The 26,131-nt window shown below is 47.4% G+C and overlaps 1 protein-coding gene across 1 annotated transcript; it reads left to right on the forward strand.

Moving 5' to 3' along the window:
- On the forward strand, positions 1 to 25,812 carry Drgx (dorsal root ganglia homeobox). Its single transcript, XM_041663153.1, has 6 exons — positions 1 to 34; positions 3,916 to 4,013; positions 5,237 to 5,338; positions 8,168 to 8,346; positions 8,433 to 8,545; positions 25,547 to 25,812. Exons 1-6 carry the CDS (start codon positions 1 to 3, stop codon positions 25,810 to 25,812), a joined length of 792 nt encoding a protein of 263 aa, XP_041519087.1.
- Positions 25,813 to 26,131: the final 319 nt, after the last annotated feature.

Here is a 26,131-nt window from a genome sequence, read left to right on the forward strand (position 1 = left end):
ATGTTTTATTTCCACTGCCCGCCACAGCTAGAGGGTAAGTAAGAGCTGCTTTCCAGGCTGTTTGGCCAGGCCAAGCCAGCAAAAAGCAGCCGGGCCGCAGCAGGACTGATGGGTGTTGGGGGTCTTCGCCCCACGAGGTGGCAGCCGCATGGCAGTGCTTAGGGGAGCCCTTAGCCCCCTCCCTACACACAGCTCCGTCCCTCCGCCCGGGTGCCACCTGCCTCCCACCTCCCTCTCCGCCTGGGTCGCACGCTGCCCCGGGCTATGGGTGCCTCGGGGACGCCTGGTCCTCCCAGCACAGATGCTGGTGTCACGCCTCTAATCGGGGCTCCTCCACCCAGGGGGCCCGCATCAATCTTTCACGGTGTTTTGCTAACATCCTAGAAAGCCAGAGCAAGTTGAACTGCCCGCTGCGTCCTGGGCTCCACCTCACACCAGAGAGGGCCTGTTTGCTAGGCTGCCCTCACCCAGGGCGTTGACGATAGTGCTCCAGTGCTCTGGGATCTTACAGCGGCAAAGCTGTCCCTGAAGGCCAGCTTCCTGCTGGTTACCTGCCCGGAGTGTCTAGGCATAGCTTCCTCTCAGCGACCCACGGAATTTCTGACTACAAATGTTCACTCTCGCCAGCCCCGGGACCAGGGTCTGGTTGTTTAAGGTCTTTATATCTTAAAAAAAAAAAAAAGAAAAGAAAAGAAAAGAAAGAAATGCCTTTCCCTATTCCTTGTATGGTGTCTGCTCCCAGTTGTTAGGTGGGGCAGGGGTAGTGAGAAGTGAAGACTTGCCGTCTCTGGGTGTACCTAAGCAGGACCTGAGAAACCCAAGGGTGAATTCTCCCTGGCCGTGTAGATTTGTGGCCATCAGGTGGGCATGCAGCCCCACACTCTGGCTCGTGTTGTGGCCCGGATGGAACTTTAATAACCTTGGGACACTTGTCCACCTTGTTGTAGGATGCCTTAAGTAACCTCCAATCTCATTCATGATTTGGGAGTTTGTTTTCATTTTCCCTATAAAAGCCCTTAAACATCCAGCAGAGTTTGCTAAAGAAAGCTAGTGGGAAGCAGTGTTTAAGCTCTGCATGCCTGCATTTCAACACCAGGAAAGACCCAGGCAGGGGAGGTGCAATTCTTGACAACTATACCCCAGGACTGAAAGAGACCCTGCTGGTTTGTGCTGTAGACTCCAATCTCAGCACTGATGGCCGGTACCCAGCCCAGGCTTTTGTCAAGTGGAAAAAGAAGAGATTTGGGCATTTAGCAAGCTGTGTACATCCTGGTGACCTAAGAGAGAACCCGTTTGTAAGGGTGGGTTACAGAAGTGATTTACAGAATGCCCTAGCCCACGCTCTCTCCGACTCGCTTACTGCTCTTCGCTTATTTCTGGGGGGCTTACACTTGCTACTCATGTTCTATTCAGGCCCCCTCAGGACGCTGACTCAGACTGATGTGACCAGAACAAGGGGGGGGGTGCTTCAAGTACCTTTCAGACTTTTATAGATGTAAACTGTGCTAGTTTTTCAGGAGGGGAGTTTATGTCTAGGTCAGTGTTGCTGGGGCTGATGTGCTGTCCATGGGAGAGTTGAGAATGGCTGAGGATAGACCTTGGGCTCTAGGGAGGTACAAAGGAAAAAAACGAAGTGTGAATGCAGTCTTACTTCTCTGATACTTTGTTCAGATTTAATTAGCGAGTGCCGCATGGGTCTCGAAGTTTTTTTAAGAACAAGAACCCACACACTGGCTAGCAAAGCCCTCCTCTCCTCGCTTAAAGGCATCTGATACCGTGTGTCTCTTACGATTCCGTCTCCAGAGCTGATCATTCCATGCCTGTCATGTCTTTTTTGCACCGAGATTACGCTGCCTCATCATCCTGGACTTTGGCTTTGTTTTTACTTCATAATACATCTTTGAGATCTTTCTCCCCACGCTTGTGTATACGGATTTACTTATTTTCTTTTAGACTGCTGAGTAGTATTCCTGTATTTGTTTTGCAGAATATATCCACCAATGTGTGCTTTCTCTGTTTCTTGTTTTATTTCTTATTACGACATCTCCAAGAACATTCTTCCCTCTGTCTTTCGGCAAACTTTATAACTATGCTCATGGATAAAAAAACCTGTGCACTTAAATTTTTGATGGTGACTATTCAGTTGCCTTCTAATACACGTTCGCCAATTGATGCTCATATGAATAATAAATGAACATGCACAATTTATTACAATTTATTGGTTCTGGGTATCATTATGCACTTTTTGGGGGGACAAAACAATGAGTATATTGTTTCATTGTCCTGTTCCATTCTGTTTGAGGAGCTGTGCATAACTCTATCAAGTATTCTATTTCTTTCAAGAAGCCGCTCCCATTTCTTTTTCTTTATTCCTAGGCTATCAGTCTTTTTCTTCCCGGCTTGCTGAAGTCAGCTTTTGTAGGCTTCAGCTGGGAAACAGTGTGAACAATGTTGAAGCCAGGCATAAGGGAGGAGATTGGGAGTGAGAGTGACCAGGAAGTCTGAGAATGTGGTCCATGCTGACCAGTCAAACACTTGTCATCCAACAGAGAAAATATGGCCCTCTGCGAAGTAATGCAAATAAGACTGCTTTGAATCAGTCCCTTCCCAGTGCTATCAAGAGGCAGAGAAATACTTGCTACTAGGGTTTTGAGGAAGAATGCAATTTGGATAGGAAGACGGCGGGAGAAAGTTCTAGTAGGGAAGGGGGGCAGTATTTTGATGAGACATGTGGGGGTAGGGTTAGATATCGCTCAGTGGGGCTCTCTGTAGTATATGGAATATGAACAGACCTGGAGGATTTGGCCTTCTAGGCTGTTTCAGTGGGGCTCTCTGTAGTATATGGAATATGAACAGACCTGGAGGATTTGGCCTTCTAGGCTGTTTCAGTGGGACTCTCTTTAGTATATGGAATATGAACAGACCTGGAGGATTTGGCCTTCTAGGCTGTTTGCGTGCTGTGGCCCGACAGCCAGTGCTGAACACTGGGTGATTCAGACAGCAGTGCCCATGGCAGGTGAAATGCTCACTGGTTAATGGAAACCTACTCATTTGTTTTCCTAAGAAGCCATTGTGGACTATCAAGTAAATAGTGCACATTTGGAAAATGATCCAAATGCACGTTTGGGGCCAGATTCTGTTCCGGCTTTATTGTGAGCATTGGAGGCTGCTGGCGACAACAATCTCTTTCCTTTTCTGGGGAACTGGGGACAGCAGGATGTTGTGGAAGGCCTGGTTACCTAGTGGAGTGCCCTTGGAGAGTGGTCCTAGCAAGCTGGCTTGGCATTCTATTGGTGCAGGCCTTTTGTTAATTGCTGTCTATGCAATAGATCCACTGTGGTACTGATGAGCTGTGACCAGGAGTAATTAATAATCATTTATAAACTTCTTACCTCCTTGAATTCTGCACTTCTAGAAGGAAAGTGGTGTGAAAATATCTTGGTGGTTTTTTTTTTTTTTCTTCTCCATCCTTTAGCCATTGGTGCTTATAGTAACAAGGGGAGTAAGCCATCAGGCGGGGAAAGGGAGGAACTCAGGCTTCTGTGGGAGGGTTCAAAGTGGGCAGTGAGCAGATCGGGGACAGAGGGGCAGCCAGGAGTAGGAAGGCAGGTGAGGAGCAGAGTTCACTCAAGCCCACTCACCCCTCCTGACTCAGAGATCACAGTGTCACAGGGAGGGGACTTGATCATCTTGGTCACCATTGTCCTATGCAATAGGAAAACCTGCTCTTACAGCTAAGGTTTTGGGGAGACACAGAGCTAGGGATAACAAAAAGAGGGGTCTTACTAAGAGAACACAAAGAAATACATGGGAAGGATGGGCTCTCTGGGGAGGAGCACGGAAAGGGGTTGCTGCTTGTAGGGGGGTCTGAAGCCCCCGTCTCTCTGTCCAGACTGATCCATTCACTCCCTGTAGGCACCGCACCTTTTGGCAACCACTCCACAGGGGACTTCGATGATGGGTTTCTTCGAAGAAAACAGCGCAGGAACCGGACGACCTTCACTCTTCAGCAAGTAAGGACAGATTCCCGGTGTGTGAGAGCCAGCTTCTTCCCACCTCCCCCACAGTCACAGAGGGCTCACTCTTCCTTGCCTTTTAAAAAGGGGACCAACTGTTGATTTAACTAGGTCTTTGTTTTCCCGAATAACTTACGTGTTTGCTGGGGGAAAGGGTAGTTAACTTGGGCCTTGTAACTCTGGAGGATCAGAAAAACAGCAGCGGTGAGATTTTCCATGTATCTTAGATGATCGGAGGCACATTTCCCCCCTGTCAGCAGACTGCAGGTAGGGCATTTTTTTTAAGTTTTTTTTTTTTTTTTTTTTTTTTTGAGATAGAGTATTTCTGTGTAGCCTCGGGTGTCATGGAATTTGCTCTGTAGACCCCACTGGCCTTGAATTTGCAGAGATCCAGGTGCTGGGATTAAAGCACACACTACTACGCCCAGTCTCAGGTGGGGTGTTCTTATCCCCAAATAGACAGATGGGGAAAACTGACCTACAAGGTTGACTCAGGAGCAGACCATGTTGTTGACTGGGCCGCAGCTACAACTTTCCTACTGGGTTTCCCAGAGCTGAGTGCCCTAAGAGCATCCTTCTTCCTGAGCAGAGTGAAGGCGACCCCCACATGCCTATAAAGCTCTGTGGGACTGACTCGTCGAGGGTTCCATGAGTAGAACCTGTGAGAGAGTTCTCTACTCCCATGGTGGCACCATGACAATTATGAGGCCACCATAGACTATTTATTTCCAGGACAAATTAAATGTAAACACACGGAAATCTCTATCACTTGGCTACTTCTATGTCTCGGGGAGGGCACACTGTGGTTGTGAGCAGCCTTGGCTGCAAAATCAACTGGGATTTAAACTGTCATTCTGTGGAATTTTCCTTATCTTTTAAAAAAAATTATATTTTACTTATTTATTGTATATATATGTGTGTGACATATGCATGCCACTGTGTACGTGAAGAGGTCAGAGAACAACTTTCAGGAACTGGTTCTCTCCGTGTATGTGCCTCTGGGATCACGCTCCGTTCCTCAGGCTCAGAGGGGCCTTTATGAGCTGAGCCTTCTTCCAGGCCTTTGTGGAATCTTTTCAGACAGCTCTTTTCTTTATTTCCTTCCTGGATTTGATCTTCGAAATTGCTTCCTCACCGCTGCTGGCAACTCTGAAATATGCGTCCTTTCCCTCACCTAGCCGCAGCCTCTCACCCATAAACATTTTCCTCCTTTTTACCAGCTGGAAGCTCTGGAGGCAGTCTTTGCCCAAACTCACTACCCAGATGTCTTCACCAGGGAAGAGCTAGCCATGAAAATAAACCTCACAGAAGCCAGAGTGCAGGTAAACCTTCTTTTAAATTATTTAACTCTCTAATATTAAAACTGGCAAACTTTTTTTTTGACATCATGACTGCAGAGTGCACATTTGGCCAAAGAAAGCAAATGAAGACTATCTGTCATTTTCATGATGCACTTTAATAACATCAACATAATGTGGAATATTAGATTAGGTTGATTAATCGGTCATTCATAATTAACTAGTGATAATGTTCTACACTAATTTGTCCGCGTCTCTAAGGTACTAAATTACATCAATGCACATCCATTTCCTTGCTTTGGAAAAAAAAAAAGAAGCTGAGATGCTATTCGCAAAGCAAATCTGACCGCTCTGGGGTGAGGCCGGTCAATTGCAGAGAACCACGTTTTCAGATGGGAAGCAGGGGGCAGGATCTGCTTTCCAGAAATTGCATCATGCCCAACTTTTCCCCTGCACACGGCCTCTTTGAGCAAAGTGGGCCTGAACAACACGTGCAATTTAAAAATCTTTAGACAGCAGCAGCGAAAGGACTCAGCAGAGATGGGCCGGCCGGCCGGGGGTGGCAGCCACTAAGCTGCATTGTGTTTCTGGAAGTTGCTTTTAAGTGCCGAGCCCAATGGCCTTGCTTGAGTGAGTATGGGAGGCAGACTCACAATGCTGCCTCTCCAGGCCAGTTCTTCTTTGAGCACAATTATATATTCATTTTATTTATGGGGTTTCCTCCATGCTGTTTCTGTTCTTTTTATGTAGGAGCTTGGGGTTAAGACTATGCAAAGATCTAATTGTAGGAAATATAATAGTTTGCTTTCTGTTCCCCTGGGTCATGTTAGTATCTCTTAAAAACCAATGGCTGAAGAGAGATAATGGAATTCTGAGCAGTAAATTGGGGGTTGTAAACAAATTATTTCCCCTATAATCAGATTATGTGAACCTGATTATTAAATCTGAACATGAATCATTGGTCATATGCGGGCAAATTAAACTGATTATTATTTGGGAATGAAAATGTTCTTTGGCCCAGACCTCGTCTATAGTTTCTTTTTCTAATGCCAGCTTGCCAATAGCTGCATAAAGACTGGACTGCAAATTGAGATAAATGACACAATTATTGAGCATTCGGAAGTAGAAGATCATAACTTCTCCCTGAAAGGTGCAAGGGTAAGATAGGGGCGGTGACAATTGAAGCTGAGAATTGTTGTCCAGGCTGTTGTTGGCTATTATGCAGGCAGACAATGGCAGCCGAGCTTGTGCCTAGCCAGCTTCCATGTGGGGACAAGAGCTTTGGTGGCGGGAAGGGAGATGTGTTTACACTTATACCACTTGCTCATTCAAATATGATTAATGTTCTCTAAAGCAGGGTCTTAATCGAAGCTGATGTTGTCAAACAATAACTAAATAGGGAAATAAACGACTCCATCATGCTCCTTCCTCAGAAGCAGGCGAACTGTCAGTGCAAAGTCATTAAAATATGATAATGAAAAATAGCTCAATTAAATGTTGTTATAGCTGTGACCTTCATTCAATTAAGACCCAAGAAAGTGTCTGCATTTTGCTTTGCATTTAACTGCCCTAAATTTAGAATATAGATAAAATCGTTATTCAATGGTTGCGGATATGTGCAATTAAAAGCCAACACGATTTAAAAGAAAGAAAGAAAGAAAGAAAGAAAGGAAGGAAGGAAGAAACTCAGTTGGAGGAGAAAGAAAACGAAGAGATAGGGTGGGCCAGCAGAGGACTCAACCCCAAGGACCCAGGCTCTTTCCCCCATGCCAGTGTCCCATGGCCAGAGGGGGTGGGACATTGTTTCTGGGAGTTAGAGAGGAGCCTGGCCAAACCTAGATTTTAGACAGAAATTATCTCTGAGAAGAGAAAAAGTGAGGAGAGAGACGGTTTCTCTGGGAAAAGATCCATGGGCTTTTGTTGCCTTCTGTGAGCCTCTTGCGCTGGAATTGCTCGGATTCTATCAGACGACTGCATTTTTCTCTCCTCCCAAGATTTAGGAATTACCTGCCACTAATTTCCAAGGCGGGTTCCAAACTGAGGTCAAGGTCAGACACAGACCTTCTCTTCTCTGGAGAGGAGGCTGAAGGAGAGGAGGCAGTGATCACTCTTTAGCCAGGGTCCAGTTGCTGTAGGCACACGCTCGGCTCTAGCTTACCCGCATGTCCATCTTTCTAACAATACTTAGGGGTCCAACAATGCCCTCTTTCGCAGAAGTGTGGATCACAGCGCTGAGCCAGGCCGCTGGGCTTCTGGTCATGGCTCCTTCATTTACAACCTGGATGACCTTCAGTTATTGACTCCTCCTCCCTGTGTGTGAAATGGGGGATGGCGGGGCTGCTTATCTCTGAGGATACGCAGCTTTGGACCCCAACCCACGTTTTTTAACCAAGATTCCAAATTTCTAAGCCACACTGATTCCAGAGAGAGGGTTTCTCCTGGGTGTGGTAGGTTCCTGCACAAGGCAGGGCAGTGCACAGGTGTGAGCCTGCTGGAAAGTGGAATGTGCCTTTTTGATGAGAAGCTCTGGAAACAGCATTTTGCAAATCGCGCTTTTGTGTTCACTGTAGGGAAAACTTTTCACATCAAATTCACATTCTCATGGGCAGCTCGGCATTGCAAACTCGTGCAGGATGACCCTTTCCCTTCCTGTGGGGACTGCCCTGGGTGTTTTCTACTCTTTACTAGTCACGGAAAAGTGCCTGTCAGAAGCTGATCCATCTGTGGTCTGAAGTTCGGGGCAGAGAGATGAGGATGCCGGCATGGGCCTCCTGAGGGTCCCTGCTTGGGTCATGGCTGGCCCCTCCTGGCTGACTGTCTGCCTCCCTTGGGTGTGTTTCCTATGGGGTTCAGGTTTGGTTCCAGAACCGAAGAGCCAAATGGAGGAAGACAGAGAGAGGGGCCTCTGACCAGGAGCCAGGGGCCAAGGAGCCCATGGCAGAGGTGACACCACCCCCAGTGAGGAACATCAATTCTCCACCCCCAGGGGACCAGGCCCGGAGCAAGAAGGAAGCCCTGGAGGCCCAGCAGAGGTAAGATTAGCTGGCCTAAGGACTGTGGGTCCAGGGCAGCTCTGCAGACAGGCTAGACTTCAATGGAATGTTCTGTTTTTTGCCAGCCTGGGACGAACTGTGGGCCCTGCTGGGCCTTTCTTCCCCTCCTGCTTGCCAGGGACCCTCTTGAACACAGCCACGTATGCCCAGGCCCTGTCACATGTGGCATCTCTGAAAGGTAAGATTTGCCGGCTGGCCTGGTGCAGAGGGTGGGGATGGTGGAGAGGGTGGGGATGATGGAGAGGGTGGGGACTGTCTGGCCTCCCTGCAGTCAACGTCGGCTCCCTCGGTTGCTGGCCTGTTTGAATTTGCACAGTTTGAGAATGTAGATGAATGTCACCACGTTTTATCCCAAGTAGTTGAGGGCTTTTCTTAGAGGCAGTGGTCCCAGAAGGAGCCATGTTTCCACAGTCTCCTCCCTCACCCTGGTTACAGATCTGGAGCTCATGGGGTGGTTTGGGCTTAGACGTACAGATGAACAGGTCCTTACCAGCTTTCAGGACCTGTTCATCTGTACGTCTTGCTTAGTTTCGCTCCTTGGAGATTCCTCAGAACAGAGGTCAGAATCTGTAGGCCTCCCCCCTCCCCCCAGACAAGGTTTCTCTGTAGCTTTGGTGCTTGTCCTAGAGCTAGCTCTTACAGAGTTCGGGCTGGCCTTGAACTCACAGCCTCTGCCTCCCGACTGTTGGCCATAGGACTTTTGATGTCTTATCAGTGGCTAGCATTATGGGAGGGGAGAAATTTACCAGCGTTGCTTGGTCAAGCCCAGAGCAAAGGACTCTACAGGGCTATTATTTGAGGGTTTCTGGGGGAACTGTCTCCAGAAGTAAGGGCTTATCTAGTGTCTTTCAATTCCAGGTCGTAAAAACAAAACCAAACCCTGCTGGAGATGTTTAGTCAGCCCAGCAGCTGTGCGGGCTGGTGGGAAACTAGGATGGGCCTGGTGGTGGATCTGGGATGCTGTTGTGAGTGTTGTCCTCAGGGCTTGTCACATGAGGCCCAGGGGATGGGCACATGGATGTCTGGGGGATGGGCGCGTGGATGTGGGCTATAGGTTTTCCCCATAGAATAGACAGTCGGGGAGGCCCCCAAGGATATCTGTTGCTTGTTCTGTTTGTGTTGTGGTTTCAAATATCATTGGCCTCCAAGGGGTCCGTCTACAGCTGGTATGTAGAAGTAGACACACACACACACACACACACACAAACACACACACACACACACCCTCATGCATCCACTTACTGAGGAACCTCCAGCCATATTCATAGGACGCAGCAGGCTGTGCTGAAGTACTACAACCCACGCACCCCAGTTCAAAATTGTGAAATATAGAATGCTCCAGAACCACAAACTTGAATCCAGAGGTGATGCAACACATGGAAAATTCCACACGGACCTCGTGTGACAGGAGGTTGGCAAAAGGCAGAGGCACTAAAATGATTGTGCGAGATTACCTTCACGCTCAGTGTACAAGAGCACATGAGATCTAATTAACTTTGTGTTTAGACTTCTGGCTCAATCCCGAGGTATTGTAATATGGACATTCAAATATTCCCCATATCTGAAAAAAATTTCCAGATCAGAAATGTTTCTGGTCTCAGGCGTTTCAGATAAGGGACATGCAACCTGCACAGAGATGGGCTGCTTAGCCAACTCAAGGTCCCAGAGGAGCTTGGCATTATCCAAGGGGCCGATCCTGACAAAGGGGCAAACCGCATCCATCTGTCTGTAAAGCGCTATCAGCTGTAGTGAGGGTCAGCTGAGCAGTAAACAGCCGCTTCTAGCAAATGCCTTCCGCTCGCTCTGCTCGCTCCAAGCCAGCCCTGTAGTGGGAGGGATTTGCACATTTCTCCTTTCTCATAGTTGGGGGGAGGGGCGATTCTCGCTTGTAGCTCTCAGCTGAGTTCTCTCTCTTTAGGAAAGAGCTGGGACTCTGCTGTGGAGCTTTGCCTGCAGTGGCTGGAGGTAGGGTGGGGTGGGCAAAAGCTAAACTTGGGGACCAGAAGGGTAGATGCCCAACAACAGTGGGTGAGCGGGGTCAGCTGAGGTTTGCGCTTTACGTGTCTCAGACATCATTCACCTCGGTGATGTCCTAAGGCAGAGGGCAGGGCTGGTAGAGGCCGCTGAACTGGGACAGCTGTTTATACCTGCCTGTCCACTTCCCTGTTGTCCTCTTCCTGTTCTCCCGCCCACACCCCTTCATTAATCTCTTCTGGCTGGGCCGCGCCCTCCCAGAGGCTGTCCTGTGCCTGCCTTTTTAGGAACTGGATTCCTTTGATACACCATTGCCTTGAGAGATCTGGGACAGACAGGGCCCTGCAGAGGTGGCGGGAATCCCACTGCGCTCACCAGGCAGGGACTCATCTTTGCCCATTGCGGAGGCCTGCCTGGTAGCTACAGTGTCCTTCTGTACACCCACTCTTCCTGGGAGTTCAGGATGAGGTAGGGAGAGAGCGTGGACTGCAAGACCTATTGGGACCCACAGCATGCTGGGATACTTTTAGAGCAGTGGCTCTCAACCTTTGTAATGCTGCGACCCTTTAATACAGTTCCCCATTTTGTGGAGACCCCCCAACCATAAAATTATTTTCATTTCTACCCCACGACTGTAATTTTTCTACTGTTATTAATCATTGTATATATATGCAATAGAGGTTTGCCAAAGGGGTCAAGGCCCACAGGTTGAGAACCACTGTCTAAGCGGCAGGCAAAGGTGAGGAAATTGAGCAATGTAGGCACTCTCTGCTTCCCTAGGTACAAACGTGCTCTTGCCTACTTTTCTGGAAGCTGGGACCCCTTTGATTTGTCATTTTCCTGCTTCGAGACAGGCATATGTAAAAGACAGAATTCTCCATTACTGAGACAGTGATGACAGAATTGATGCTGAGGTGCCCTAAGATTGGCCTGCGCAGAGGTGGGTTGGGTTTCAGAAAGATAAGGAGGCTTGGCCCATGAGGGGCCAGTGACCTACCAAGCCAGTTGACAGTGGCAAATGGGCAGTTTTGCTAGAATGTCTTTATTTTCTATAGATGGAAATGTGTTTTTATTTGGAATATTCCTGCCTTACTACTTTGGGACAGCTATAAATTATATTGAGAGTAGACCAGTGACTCTCAATCTGGGGGTGGCAACCCCTTTAGGGGTCGAACAACTCTTTCCTAGGGGTCGCCTAAGACCATTGAAAAACACAGATATTTGCATTACGATTCATAAGCGTAGCAAAGTTACAGTGATGAAATAACAACGAAAATAATCTTATGGTTGGGGGTTACCACAACACGAAGAACTGTGTTAAAGGGGTGCAGCATTAGGAAGCATGAGAAGCACTGCTGTAGATCATGATCTATAAAGAAAAGACATTTGGTTTTTGTAGCTTCTAGAAGCTCTAGAAGCTTAGAAGTCAGGGTTCCAGCAGCATGCGCCAGGCTGAGGCCTGGCTCTGGGAGGCATACACAGCACAGAGAACAGGTGAGCGAGTTCTTAGGTCTCCTTCAAGAGGGCACCGTTCCCCTCAGGAGGGCTCTGCTTGAGTCCCTCCCAGAGCCCTACTTCCTAACACTGTCAGCTGGTGGGTTAAGATGTCAACACCTGAACTTTGGGGAATAGTCACTCAGCCCACAATAGCTTCTGTGTTTCAAATGCTGCCTCCAAAGTCTTTGGGTCAACACAGCCCAGCCATGATCAGTACTAGGACCTGCCCTTTTGTGGTCCCCCGCTGAGCTGACAAGGACTTTTCTTTCCTCTTGAATTCTCCTTGTGTTCCTCTTCCCTCTCCTCCTCTCATTCCCCTCCAGCAAAGCCTCTTCCTGGGGCTTTCCCTGACTCTCTGTGGCTCCACACCCTCCTGCCCTCTCTGAGCATTTAACTTTCTCACTTCTTGCAAGCTAAGCCACATGGGGAAGAGAGGAAAATAAGCAATGATTGAAAGTCTGCTCTGTGTTGGCCAGGCAGTCTCACGTCTTAGTCTCATCTGCTAAGTTCTTGTAGTGACACAGTCGGATAGATAGCTGATGTGTTGGTGACAGGATGGCTGAAGTAATGGCCAATTTGTCACTTCCTCCTGTGATGGCTCTTCCAGATAGGACCCATTCTGAGCTGGACACATCCCCAGGGCTGCACCATTGTCTGCTGTAAATCTGGGTGGGCTCTGCTGCTCCTGAGGTTTGCTTGGGGTAACTCTGAACCAGGATACAGGGTGAGACATGTCCATCTATTGTAAGTTGGTTTTTGAACACTCTTGAGATTCAGCACTCAGTTGTTTTGCGGGGCATATGTCAAATGCTTTGGAGAGGGGTCAGATTCCCAACTCTCAAAGACCACCCTATTTCTTCCCAGACTTTCCCCAACCTGTGAAATGAAGTGAATAGCAACATTTGGACCAGGAGGGGAGCCCAACTTTCTAGGGCGTGGTTGAGTTCTAGGATCTCTGGTCTGTGACTCAGTTTCCACCACTTTGTGACCCCAGGTGCTGGCTCTACTGTCTCCTCCTCTTGGCCCTGGCCAGCAGGAAACTGGTGTGAAGTCAGACAGTTGGGAAGACCATACAGGTACTGAGAATCTGTCTCAGCTTTCTATAAACAGAAAGCTGAAGTTCAGGGTCAGGAAGTCAGTTGTTCACATCTGGCAGTGTTGGGGGCAGATGTTCAGCTCTAGCAGATGCAGGTGAAGGACACTGTTAAGGCAAAGCCATTACTGGTTCCCAGCAGCTTTGTGTCTGTAGTCCCGAGCTTTCCTTGGATCCTGCGGAAAATTCTATGGGGTTATCTCCACCTGCTTCTTGAATGCTAAGGTCACTGAGGGGAGGAATGATCCAGAAAGTATTTATCTGAGAGAAACTTCTGGCCATGCTCTGGAAGTATACAGTCTAAGCAGTCAGCAGCTGGGAATTCTAGATGGTGGCTTTCTTAGGAAATCAGAGACACCAATTTGCCTCTTAGGAAATGTCTGTTGGGGGCAGAGCCTGGGACTTGGCGAGAAGGCTGGAGAAGCCAATATGGGTCACTGCCTAAAAACTCCTTACATCCCATCATTTCTGTGCATGTGCTGAAGATTGGTCTTGTTAGTCTTGTCTCAGACCCAGAGGTGAGGGCAAAAAACATCCCGTGCCTCCCACTCTGTCCTCTGCAGCCCCCCAGGTTTCTGTAGGTTTCTGTGCTGCAGTGCCTACACAGGAGGCTCGGTGTTGTGTGACATTAAGGATGATGAAGTGTGCACTAGAAGGATGCAGTTGTGTTGGTCAGCTGGGGACCCAGGTGATGGGAAACAGAGGCATAAAGAAAGTACTGAATGACAGCCTTTGGTAGGAGGGGGTTGTGGACCCTCTAGTGTGGCAGTTATGAGAGTGAAGGAGCTGGCTTCCCTGGCCAGGAACCTGTTCACAAGGGCCAGAATCAGACAACGGAATCCAGGTATGGTCCTCCTTAATCAGTGTGCAGAGGCTGGCGTGGATTCCAAGTAGGGGCTCTGAAGCGGCCTGGCTGGTGTGGCATGAGCTATCCATTTCTCTAGAATTTTTGGTAAGTCGTGAACAAACAAACCATAAACAATTGTGTGTGTGTGTGTGTGTGTGTGTGTGAGCAGCATGGGGAAGTGTGCACGTGGGATGGAATGCAAAGGCCATGTGTGAGGACAGCTGACAGCACATGAGAGGTACTCACTGAATACTGCCCGCCACTAGTGCTCAGAGTCCTGTCTTTTCATCCTGGCATGCCCGGTGATCTCTCACAGACCCACAGGAAGTCTGCTTCTGAGACTTCTATGTCCTGAGGTTTTGTTGCTCTTGGAATGCCCCTCCTACCGACCCTTTCCTCATATCTCCCATAACTCTAAGTGTTGGCAATGTATAGGGTTTTAACAACCTTTGTACAGCGTCGTGGAGCTTTCTAGGTGATGTGCTTTGCCTATGGAATGCTTTGAGAGGACTCACACTGGCTAGACAGGCTGGCCTGGCTCCCACGTCGTGTGGCTCTTCATTGACTGTTTCACGACAACTGTCAGCTTACAAAGTCACGGGACTCTACTTGATGGGAAGGTTGACGGAACAGCAATGGGTGTCCAGAGGACAACACCAAGAATTTTTCTTGGACAGCATTGTGATCATGATTCATAGTGTGGAAGAGGTTGTACTGGCCACAGAGGCACTTGGGTTTGTTCCGGGGAAGTGCTGGCCGCTGGCCGCGGGTGAGCAGGCACTGCTGGCCTAAGGCAGCAGAGGAAGTCGAGCTCTAGAGTGCTGACCTGCTTAGCTGGATGCCTCTAACCTGTTATTTGCAGAACTGAGTGTGCCAGGAGAGAGTTTTCATGACTCGTATTGTGCTCTGCCCAGCAAGCTTGCTCTGGGATGGCCAGTGGCATCACAGCAGACCTTCCCAGAGGAAGTCCCATCACCTTGCTCTACACTAAATGCAACGAGCCTGCTGTTTGTTAGGATGTTACCTTTCCCACTGAAGTAGGCATTCTGGAATACTGTAGTCTTTGCCATTTGAATTGTGTGCATACACATGTGCATCACGTGATGTTCATTCATACTGTGGTGAAATGGTTCTCAGAATGAGCTTTCACCTTTAAGTGACAGAGGACTGAAGATAAATCACACAGTGTGCATTTGGGGAGCCTGCTTTCCCAGACTCAGTGTTATGCTAGTGAGAATTAGCTCTGTAATTAGGTTTAGCTATAGATTTTTTAGAGCAGCTCATATACTTGAGAAGGTCATCTCTAAGTATAGTTTGTCTCGCTTTTTTCACAATTGTATACTCTTTCTTTTCTTGTCTAAATTTGCTGGTTAGAATTCCTGGTATATTCATTTCTTTTTATTTATTTATTGTTTTATTTTTAGACAGAGTCTTGCTGGGTTGCTTCCACCACCTTGAACTCCTGGGCTCATGCTGTCCTCCTGCCTTTGCTTCTTGAATAGTTTTGAGGAGAAGTCATGCTATCTGGCAGTCCTGTGCTGTTCTGACTTTCTAACTGTTTGTTGAGATATAGTTAGCGTATCATGCAACTCATTGTGCTGCCAGGCCTTCACTGTAACATTCTTTCTGTCTCCGCTGACAATAACTTTCTGTTTTCCTCAGTTCTGAGACCCCTGTCTTCTTAGATGTAGACATTTTGAGATGGCTACTGAAGTCATTCTGGACTGCACAGTAAGATCCTGTCTCAAAAAAAGAGACATAATATTGTATGAGCCTGTTCATTTTAGGGTCTTCAGTAGCAATCACAGAGTTCTGTCTGCCTCTCTCTGCCTCCCTGGTGCTGGGATTAATGACGTGTGTCTGCTTACCCAACTCCATTTGTCTTGTCCTATTCTTGCTCCCCTGGAAAAGCTCTCAAGACCTTACAATCCTGTTTACAATCCCTATTATTTACTTAACTATTTGTGGTGCTTCAGCCTGAGTACAGGGTCTTGCACACAAACCACATGATCCACCACTGAGCTACAGTCTACAGCCATCACTACCCCAAATCTTAGCATATCTGTTCTTTGGTTTCTGATGTTTCCAGAAAAGAGTTTTACATATGCTTTGGTTCACGCTGCCCTCGAATATAAAATCCTCCTTCCTCAGCTTCCCGAACACTGGAATTATAAGAATGTGCCACCATGCCTGGCTTGTCTTTACTTTTCAAGATGTCCTTCATCAAAGGGAGCTACTCCCTTCTTGCCCTAATTTATTATTTAAAAGTCAGTGCTGGGAGTGGATGCAGAACTTCGTCAGATGTTTCTCAGCCGCTGCTGAAATGGTCCCATGATTTGTCTTTTCCTTTATGTTAATGTGATGAATTTTGGTGATTGGCTTTTTAAATGTTAAATCAGCTTCGCATTCCCGGAGTAAACCCAAATTAGATGTGGCATGCTATCCTTTTTTATAGATTGCTAGATTTGATTTGCTAATATTTTCCTTAGGCTTCCTGCATTTGTTATCATGAAGCGATTGATCCACACTTTTCTGTTTATTTACAATTAGTTTACAAAGTAGCAGGTTTCCTTCAGGCATTTTCCCACAAGTTTCAGGGCCTCTCCCCTGTGATAGCTCTATTTGGTTTCTTTTAGAAGTGCCTGTACTGACTCCCACAGTGGCTTCCCCAGTGACTATTTGCTCCTCTCTCTCCACACCTTCACCAGCATTTGCTGGTTTGATTTTCTTAGACTCTCTAATCCAGGTTTTGGTTTAGCTTTGCTTAGCCATCACTACCCCAAATTTTCGCATACCTGTTCTTTGGTTTCTGAGGAGGATTGGTTGCAGTATCCTCCATGGACACAAGAGTCTATAGACACTAAGTCCTTTCAATAAAATGGCGTAGTGTCTGCATCTAACCTATAGACCTTCCTGTCCACTTTAAATCCTCAGTAGATTACTTATGATCCTTAAAGTAATTTAAATGCTCAGCAACAAATTGTTGTGTGGGGGAGTGATTACAAGAAAAATATCTAGATGTGTTTAGCAGAGAATTTTTCTTCTGCTGAATCCAGGAACAGATACAGTGGGCCCATTACATAATAAGCATGCTCTATTCTCTCACAGTTCTGAGGACCGGCTGGGCTCTGATGGGCGGTTCTGCTACTTTCACTTGGGACCTACCAAGAAGAAGCAGGGGCCCCCTTTCTTTCTCTCTGAAGTTCTGCTCATTCCAGGTTGGGCTTGAGTTTGGCAGTGGTAAGGTTCCAAGAGTGTAAAAGCAGGACTGCCAAGCCTGCCACAGCACACCCAGGACAGGTATTGTCTTTGCTACAGTGTGGTGATTAAAGCCAGTCCCAGGACCAACTCAGACTTGAGTGAGGGAATTTCCCAGGGCTTGAGTACTGCAAGCTATGTTTCATTGAAAGCTTTCTTTGGAAACCAACAGCCAAAGCTATATGGGATATATTGATCTTGTGGCATGAACTGGGACATTTGTTTTTCAACTCAGCTTGCTTCCCAGTCCCTACTATACACACTTTAAGGGTGTTGGTCATATTGAACTCACCTCTAGATCAGTGATTCTCAACCTTCCTAATGCTGCAACCCTTTAATACAGTGACCTCAAGCAGAAAATTATTTCTGTTGCTACTTCATTACTGCAACTTTGCCACTGTTACAAATCATAGTGTAAATATCTGTGTTTTCCGACTGCATTAGGCAACCCCTGTGGAAGGGTCGTGACCCACAGGTTGAGAACCACTGCTCTAGCTCCTTCTAAGACACTCACCTCTGCCTCAGCATGGTCTTTGTAGAGTGGAAGGTGTTGAAGCTTGGGTAAAGAAGGCGAGAAGGCCAAAGTACCCTGGTGTAGTAATAGGAGCGGCGAGGCTGCCCGGCACCTCGGCCGCCCACATGGCTAGCTCTAGCTTATGCCCCGAAATAATTACACCGACACTGTATTCTTCTAAACACTGCTTGGCCCATTTCTATCGAGCCCCTTCTAGGTTAATTCTCACATATTAATTTAGCCCATTTCTAATCATCTGTGTTGCACCCCAACGTGCGCTTACCGGGAAGATTCTAGCCTACGTCCATCCTGGGTCGGAGCTGAATCACATCTGTCTGGGAGAGCGGAGCATGGAACTTCCTCTTCCTCCCAGCATTCTGTTCTGTTTACTCCACCCACCTATGTTCTAAGCTATGAGCCCAAGCAGTTTGTTTATTACTTAACCAATGAAATCAACAGATTGATATATGTCACTCCCACATCACTCTGGGAGTGGGGAAGGGCTCTTTAGGAAAGGGTAGGGATAGTGATCTTAGCCTGAACTGTAGCCTTTGATCCTCAGAAACCTTGAGCATTCTTGTTCATCACCCAGTATCAGTCGGGTACCACCGACTCTGCTCTAAGGGATGTTCTAAGCATCATCCAGCAATGCCTTAGGCATATCCATATGCTGGGGGGGGGGCTGGATAGGGAGAAGGAGGTAAGTTGGCTATGAATTCTTGAGTTAGTAACAGAGTTAGGTAACAAAGGCATGCAGAGGACAAGAACTCATTTTGCAGAGGAATAGGGAAGATTTGAAAGAGGTATAGGAGATTCCTCGGGGTGTGGGTGAGGGCTTCCTGGGATGAAAGAAGGCATGCATAAGACAGTGGCCCTCTTTCTTGTTACTGGCTTATTTATGAAAGGAGGGCCTCATGGCCATGCACAGTGGTGCTATCATAAGTAGGCATGTCTCCAAACCTGGCACAGCAATTCCAGTTAGTAATAGCAATTGCCTTTAGGGTCAATACAAGGAGCAGAGATCACTTTGGGTTTAGATATCTGTGGCAGGGGACATTATATCGCCCAGGAAAGGGCCTCCTGGCCTCTGGGGGGGGGGGTAGAGATAGAGGCCCATGGTGCAGGGACAGTGCCCAGTGCCCCAGGGAAACAGTGGAGCCCTGCAGGATTCTAGAATGCAGGAGTTTAGGGGGACAGAGAACCTGAGGGACAGAACATGGTCATTTTTCATGAGAGAAGTGATGGAGGCAGCCCTAGCTCCCTGTGTGCCTGGCTGTTGTTCATTATTTGATATCAATGTTAGCATCTGGGATTGTGACCAGATATCTGAGACACTAAACTGCAAAGGAAGAGGAGTCTTTCTCAGTGCATGGTTTCTGAAGTTCCAGTCTTTTTGCACTATTGCCTTGAGCCTTTGGCTGCATAGAATGCCCCAACAGGCATGTTGCAGGAGGAGGCTGCTTGTTCGTCCTGGCTGCCCAGACCCGAAATAACCACACAGAAACTGTATTAATTAAATCATTGCTTGGCCCATTAGCTCTAGCTTCTAATTGGCTAACTCTTGCATCTTAATTTAACCCATCTCCATTAATCTGTGTATCCCCACATGGCAGTGGCTTACCAGCAAAGATTCGGCATGTCTGACTCCAGCGTCAGCCCCATGGTGTCTCTTCCCCCACCTTCCTTCTCCCAGAATTCCATTTAGTTTTCTCTGCCTAGCTCTCTTCCCCTACAGCTCTGCAATAGGCCCAAAGCAGTTTCTTTATTAACCAATGAAAGCAACATATAGATCGAAGGACCTCCTACACCAAGGGCATGTGGTGGAGGAGGCCTGTCCACCCACAGCAGCTGAGAAGCAACAGGAAGGAAGATCAGGGAGGCTGGAGTTTCAATATCCCCTTTCAAAGATATGTCCTCAATGGCTTAACTTCTTCTCACACTCTTACCCCCAAAAGCCCCACCATTTCAACAGTGCCATGGACTGGGGACCAATTTTCAATAATACATGGACCTCTGAGGGGAGGTACATTCAAACTCCAAATTCTAGAGGGGCAGAGAACCTGGCACTCATGATTTATAAGGAACCCCTTGGTGAACATCTCTCCATGCAGAAGTGGGGGAAACTGAGGCCAGCAGAAGCAATAGCACTGGTCAAGGTCAGAGAGTACATCTGTACAGTGGCAGACCAAGTCAGAGACCCCATGCTGGGCTTCCGGATTGATTCTGTTTCTTCGACAGGTACCTGCTGTCATCTTCTACTTAAAACCCATAGTTCATTTTCTGGAAGTCATTTCCTATGGGTGCTGATAGGTTTGCCCTTCCTGCTAATCAATGGGGCCCTGGAGTGCAGGGAGCCGAGAGGAAGTGTTCAGCTGGTGCCAGCGGCTGAGAGAGGCAGCTAGAAAAAGCAGCTTAGACATGTGCCTGCATCTGCTCTGGCTGTGCTGGGGATTCTCAGATCTGGGGGCTGCTCATGTATTAAAACACACACACACACACACACACACACACACACACACACACACACTCTGGAAAAGCATTCAGGCAGAAACTGAGCATCTTCATTAACCCTGGAACGGCATCGAAAACCTGGTGGCGGTTGTAAGATTGGTTCCTGCCCGTGAATGCTTTCTGAATGGTGACTGAATATGAAGACATTGGGTTTATAACGTAGAGGGCACCAAGGTCGTACATGAGTCAGGCTTAGCAGCACTAGAAGAACTTGCGAAAGTTACTTGATGCTCTTAGTCTCCATCACAGTTTGTAATTCTGCCATGACCACAGGGTTTCTCCTTCCATGATGAGGCTTGGAGCCCGGGTAGGAGAAATCTTGAGAGATTCACACATGCCAACTCGCCAGGAAGGACAGGTCGTCCCTCTCTTTCTCCACCCCCAGCGTATTCACTGAGTGTTTGCTTTGCATGAAAATGAGATGTTTGGTTCTGGGATTAGTGGCTGGGGAAGGGTTCCTAAAGCAAGCTTGGAGGTGTGTTGTACACACAAACAAGTATCCCGCAGTGAAAGGCTGGAACACCATAGAGTAGGACCAGGGACATATAATCGGTGCCCGAGTATGAATTTGGCTTTGCAGTTTATCTGGGTAGGACAAACATACCCATTGCTAAAACCAGGCTGAAAATATCACGGAGATCTACTCATAGGCCCACATAGACTCTCCTCAAGGACTAGGTAATGGGGCTCAGAAATATGGTTCAGTGACCCAGAACACTATCTGCTATCCACACCAGATCACACGGCCCTTTAGGAGGAAACGGTGCTATTGGCAGAGACGAGACAGAGCTAACTTAATTTTTCCTGTCAGTCTCTGTAGTAGATCAATTAAGCTGCCAAGAAGATCAAATATTTCAGACTGTATTTATTACATTAAGTATTTATGTTCAGGCCAAGCATTTAAAGCATGATGTCATACAGGGATAGAGGCCGATTAGATCAGTTCAGCAGAATTTGCTGTAACTTAATGGAAATCTAATTGTATGTTTTAATTTAGTGTCCAGGAGGTAGTATTTTCCCAAACAAAACAATTTTGGGGGCTTAGAAAACGTAGGAACTACAATAGAACGCAAATAAGAGAGAGCCATCAAACAAAACAACTTTGTTTTGGTATTTATGCAACTTTTAAAAAACTCTGTAACTTATTTATAAATTTAAATTTATTATTAAAATTAACAAATGTTATGTTTCTAAAATTTTTTAAATGTTGTAAATTTATATGTACCATGATGCAAAATCAACATGCCACATATATTTGCAAATGCTCTATATACATGTCGTTGGCTTTCCGTAACTGAGGGTTCTACACCACAGATTCAACCCCACAGAAAGAGAAATAGAAAACTGTCTATACTAGCATGCATGTCTACACTAGCATGCATGCATGTCTATGCTAGCATGCATGTCTATACTAGCATGCATGTCTATACTAGCATGTATGTCCACACTAGCATGCATGTCTACACTAGCATGCATGTCTACACTAGCATGTATAGACTATTTTTTTGTCATTGTGTAGTTATCTTCACAGCACTAATATTTTCTTAGGTATTTGTTGCAAACCATTTTGCAATGATTTAAAGTTTAGAGGAGGAGTCTGGAAAATGACAAACAGTAGGCCACTTTATTTAAAGGACTTGAGTATTCATGAGTTTCTGTATCCTCAGGGAGTCTTGATACCAATTCCCCATAGATACTGTGGACAGCTGTGTGTACTCTTTTCTTGTTATTTTTCCTTCCTTCCTCCCTCCCTCCTTCCTCCTTCCTTCCTCCCTCCCTCTCTCCTTCCCTCCTACCTTCCTCCCTCCCTTCCTTCCTTCCTTCCTTCCTTCCTTCTTCCCTTCCTTCCCTCCCTCCTTTCCTCCCTCCCTTCTCTCTCTCCTTTCTTTTTAAAATTTATATATATGTGTATATATACATATATATGTATGCACACAAATATGTATATATGTTTGTCCATGTGTATGTGTGTCCTCGCTTGTTCAAGAGTGAGTGGCAGCCAAAAGTTATCTTCTTCCATCGCTTGACCATGGTTTCTGAGACAGAGTCTCCAACTGACCCTGGAGCCTCACAGTTCAGCTGGCAAGTGAGGCCCCAGTCTTTGTCTCCCAACACTAAAATTGCAGGCATGTACCACTGAATCAAGCTCTTTTGTGGGTTCTGAACTCAGGTTTCTATTAGTTCTCAGCAAGCACGTTCCCCCTGGGCTCCCCAGTCCTCGGATAGCATTTCTCACGGCTCTCCTGGTATTAAACAGCCTTATGTTACATGTGTTGAGGTTTGTTTTTGTTTTTTTAAGGTTGTCTATGTAAGATTTCTCCTCTTTATAACCCACTAACATGTTTGCTAACAACAATCACCTCTTTTTCTGTTTGTGACAACCTTCTAAAGCAGAGAATTTTAGCCAGAAATGCACACACAGAAGCCCGAAGCACCGGAAAGGACTTTGAATGGACTTTTCCTGGGTATTGTCGAGTCTTGGACGGAATCTTCCCCGCCATAGCTTTGGATAACCAGCCACTCTGGAATCAGCAAGGATGAGGTTCACCATTGTTGTGTGTTTTGGCCTAGGAAGCTATTGGGATGCTGGCTTGTGGAGACATCTGATAGCTTGTCTTATTTGCAAGATTACTGAGAAATCAAGAGTTAGTTTTATAGGGTTCTACATGGAAGTCATTGTTTTCTTTGTTTAAAAGTGGCTTTAAGATTTAAGGACGAGGTTGGCTGATGGCAATTTTGAAGAATGTGTGTACCCAGCAATCTGGAGTGTCCCCCCTTTCCCTAGAGTGATGACAGGAATCTGTTGATGGAGAATGAAAGGCAGGGTACAGCCACCAAAGAGGAAGAAGATTCTGTGCTCCCTGTTTGTGTGGATTTTGTCTCTATTAAGACAGTTTGTTTGTTTGTTTGTTTTGTTTTGTTTTGTTTTTCGAGACAGGGTTTCTCTGTAGCTTTGGAGCCTCTCCTGGAACTAGCTCTTGTAGACCAGGTTGACATTGAACTCACAAAGATCCGCTTGCCTCTGCCTCCTGAGTGCTGAGATTAAAGGAGTATGCCACCACTGCCTGGCTATTAAGACAGTTTATAACATTATGGGGTTACAACAACTTTCCTGTACTCATGGAAAAACCAGGCTTCACTTTAAACAGCTGGATCCTTAAGCACAGATCACGGATTCTACACTGTTAGATCCCAGCCTGTCTCCATTGTCTTCTGCTCGCCTTTGATGCTATCACAGAGGTAGCATCTCTCCTGTCTCATACATACTAGCCTCTTGTGGCCCTCATCTTCCTGGACTAGATGAATCCATCCTTTGACCATGTCAGTTTCTTAAATTTATTTTTAATTATGGCAAGTGTACTTAATAAATTTTATTCAGCTTGCATGAAGCCCTGGGTTCCTGGCCTCCCGACCTTCCTCTCAGTTCTGCTCCAGTCTTCTCTCTCTCTCTCTCTCTCTCTCTCTCTCTCTCCCTCTCTCTCACTATTCATTAACAAAGAAGGTTTCTAGGTTCAAATGAAGTTTATGATCATTATTGAAAAGTATAAACATTCCAAACCGAGAAAACCCACCAATTCTTTGCTATCCATTTCCCCAAAGGGACCACAATTCTTAATACTTCGGTCTCTTCACACCTTCATTTCTCTTCAACAAGTGCCTTGTTGGGTAGGGGACCTGGAGGGGAAAAGGTCACCTAGGAGGGATCCCCAGATCATGGTGCCCACACAGGTATCCTTCCAAGAAAAAGCTGAGCGTCTGCAATGATATCTCACTATGGCTTGTGTCGGCATAACACTTTGTGTGAAGCCCCCGGGAACTGGGAACATGCAGGCTCAGAGTCTGATCAAATGCATGCCAGGTTAGATGCCAGCCTGGCAGCCAGGGTTGGGAAAAGAGTTCTCAGAATTCCCTTGTGCATGTGGTCTTGGTGGTACGTCTCTCCTTCATCTTGGTAGTTGCTACCTGGGTATAGGTAGCAGGTCCCGTTTCAAAACCAAGTCAGGAAGCTGCAGCTGCGTTTGAGTCACTGCGTTAAGGTGCCAGAAGCGACTGCTCGCACCTCTGTAAGGCATGGAACCTCTGACTCCTTATTTGGAGAGGGCAAGGAGGAATACTCACCCTTTCAGGGCCATACTGGTGATGAGAGGTAACGGTGAACGGGGCCAAGGGGATCTTCTTACTGCTTTAGAGCAGGACGGGCAAAAGAAGAATAAAATCCTTGAGTATGCTGAAGAGGAGGAGGTTTTCCCGGCTCTGGCACTGAGCAGCAAAGTGTGTCCCTGGGAAAGGAAGGTGGAGGCCTTCCAGCTGCCTACACAGCTAACAGTGCTGAGGTCACCCCCAGAGGCTGGTTTCTGTGAGACTCGGGCCTTCACTGCTTTGCAAGCAAGTGGCATTCTATCTGGGTTATTGCTCTGAGGTGGCCTGAAGAGGGGGACTTCAAGCTGGGCTCAGAGAGTAGAAAATCGGTTCATGAGCACTTATGGGCATGTCCAAGATGGCAGGGCAACCAGGGACACAGGGGACTCTACTCCTTCCATGCTTCTCAGCTCTGACTCGGGCCCCTTCAGGGATTCCAGGGCAGTACATCTCCTCTTCGCCAGGCAAGAGGTCACAAGTGAGTAAGAAGAAGAAGAATTCAAAGCCTGGGTCTGTGCTAAATGTGTTTCCAGCAACCACTTCAGAGCCCCAGACCTCAGTCCTTTTAGCCCTGGGGCCGTAAGCAATAGTCAACAGTTCTTTTCATTAAATGGCCAGATCCAAATAACTTAGTAAGCATTATGTCTTCTCAGCAACTTTGCAGGCATTTGGAAAAGAATTCTTATAGCTGGAAAGTTAATCAGTTTAAAGAGTTAACCCCTGTAATGAACTGCCGCACATGGTGAGCCCTGCTCAGCTGCTCCAACGTGGCAGGCAGACCACACCAGCACTTTCGCTGTATATCCCATGTGGCTTCCTGTCCCTCCTGGTATGGTCCCTGCAAAGTCACTCTTCACAGACATTTGACCTTCTTGAGTGGGATGCCTTCTGGTCGCACATGGAAGTTGTGAGTGGTTTCGAGCCGGCAACAGGTAGAGCAGCTGGGTACCCAGCAGAGCCTCACGCTGAGCTGTTAGGGGTGACTTGGCACACGGTTTGGGAGCATGGGATGACTTCACCAGACCCTCATAACGGCACTCATTCCATGTCACCCAAGTAGAAGCCAAGTTCAGAGAAGTCAATGTTAGATTAAGACAACATAGATGGCTGGTGAGAGAGAGGGCCAAGACTGACCAGGTCTCCTGATGCTCTGCTAGTCTTCTGAACCACCAGCTGGATGTCTAGAGCCCTGCATCCTTGGGAACCTGGGGTTTTGTCCTCCGTCTAGTACCCGGAACCAAGCAAAATCAATGTCCCTATTTTTGGGGCCCAGCCCCCAGCCCCTCCGCGGCCTTAAGAAGCAGAGTCTGAACACTGATGGAGCCTATTGTTTTCCTTCCTCTAGGAGGCCCACTGTGCTCTTGCTGTGTCCCAGACCCCATGGGGCTCTCCTTCCTCCCCACTTACGGTTGCCAGAGTAACCGCACAGCCAGTGTGGCGGCCCTGCGCATGAAGGCCCGGGAGCATTCAGAAGCCGTTCTGCAGTCAGCCAATCTCCTGCAGTCCGCCAGCAACAGCCCCAGCCCGGCCACCAAGCAGGCACCTCCAGAAGGCAGCCCGGACAAGGCCTCTTCAGCCAAGGAACAGAGTGAGGGAGAGAAGAGCGTATGAGGGTCCGGAGTGTCCAGCCTGGAGCCCTCCCCACCCTTGCTTCTCTCAGCCTCAGCCCTGCAACTCTCTGTGCCATAAGGAGTAGTCACCTCCTCGTGGATCGGGCAGGGAACGTGAGGCCTGCAGCCATCTCTGGGCACATCTGGCTGGTCCTAGTGACCTGGATCACTCTAGAACTCTGCTGGTTGAGGAGAGTGTTGTTCTAGCTTCTCTCGGTGACAGTTCCCAATGGCACTTAGTGGCTCTGGAAACTGCTTCGTGGTGAAGCCCTTGGTTTTGTTTTTTTTTTTTTGTTTTTCAGGCCAAGCAGCATAGGGGC

Source organism: Microtus oregoni, unplaced genomic scaffold (genome assembly GCF_018167655.1).
Source record: "Microtus oregoni isolate MIOR12 unplaced genomic scaffold, Mior012 000013F_ref0000133, whole genome shotgun sequence".
NCBI lineage: Eukaryota > Metazoa > Chordata > Mammalia > Rodentia > Cricetidae > Microtus > Microtus oregoni.

Bases quoted from the DNA above. Each gene is read 5' to 3' on its own strand.
- Drgx (XM_041663153.1), top strand. From the start codon at position 1: ATGTTTTATTTCCACTGCCCGCCACAGCTAGAGG. The intron at 35-3,915 runs GTAAGTAAGAGC...CACTCCCTGTAG, and splicing joins CTGCCCGCCACAGCTAGAGG to GCACCGCACCTTTTGGCAAC. The intron at 8,546-25,546 runs GTAAGATTTGCC...TCCTTCCTCTAG, and splicing joins ACATGTGGCATCTCTGAAAG to GAGGCCCACTGTGCTCTTGC.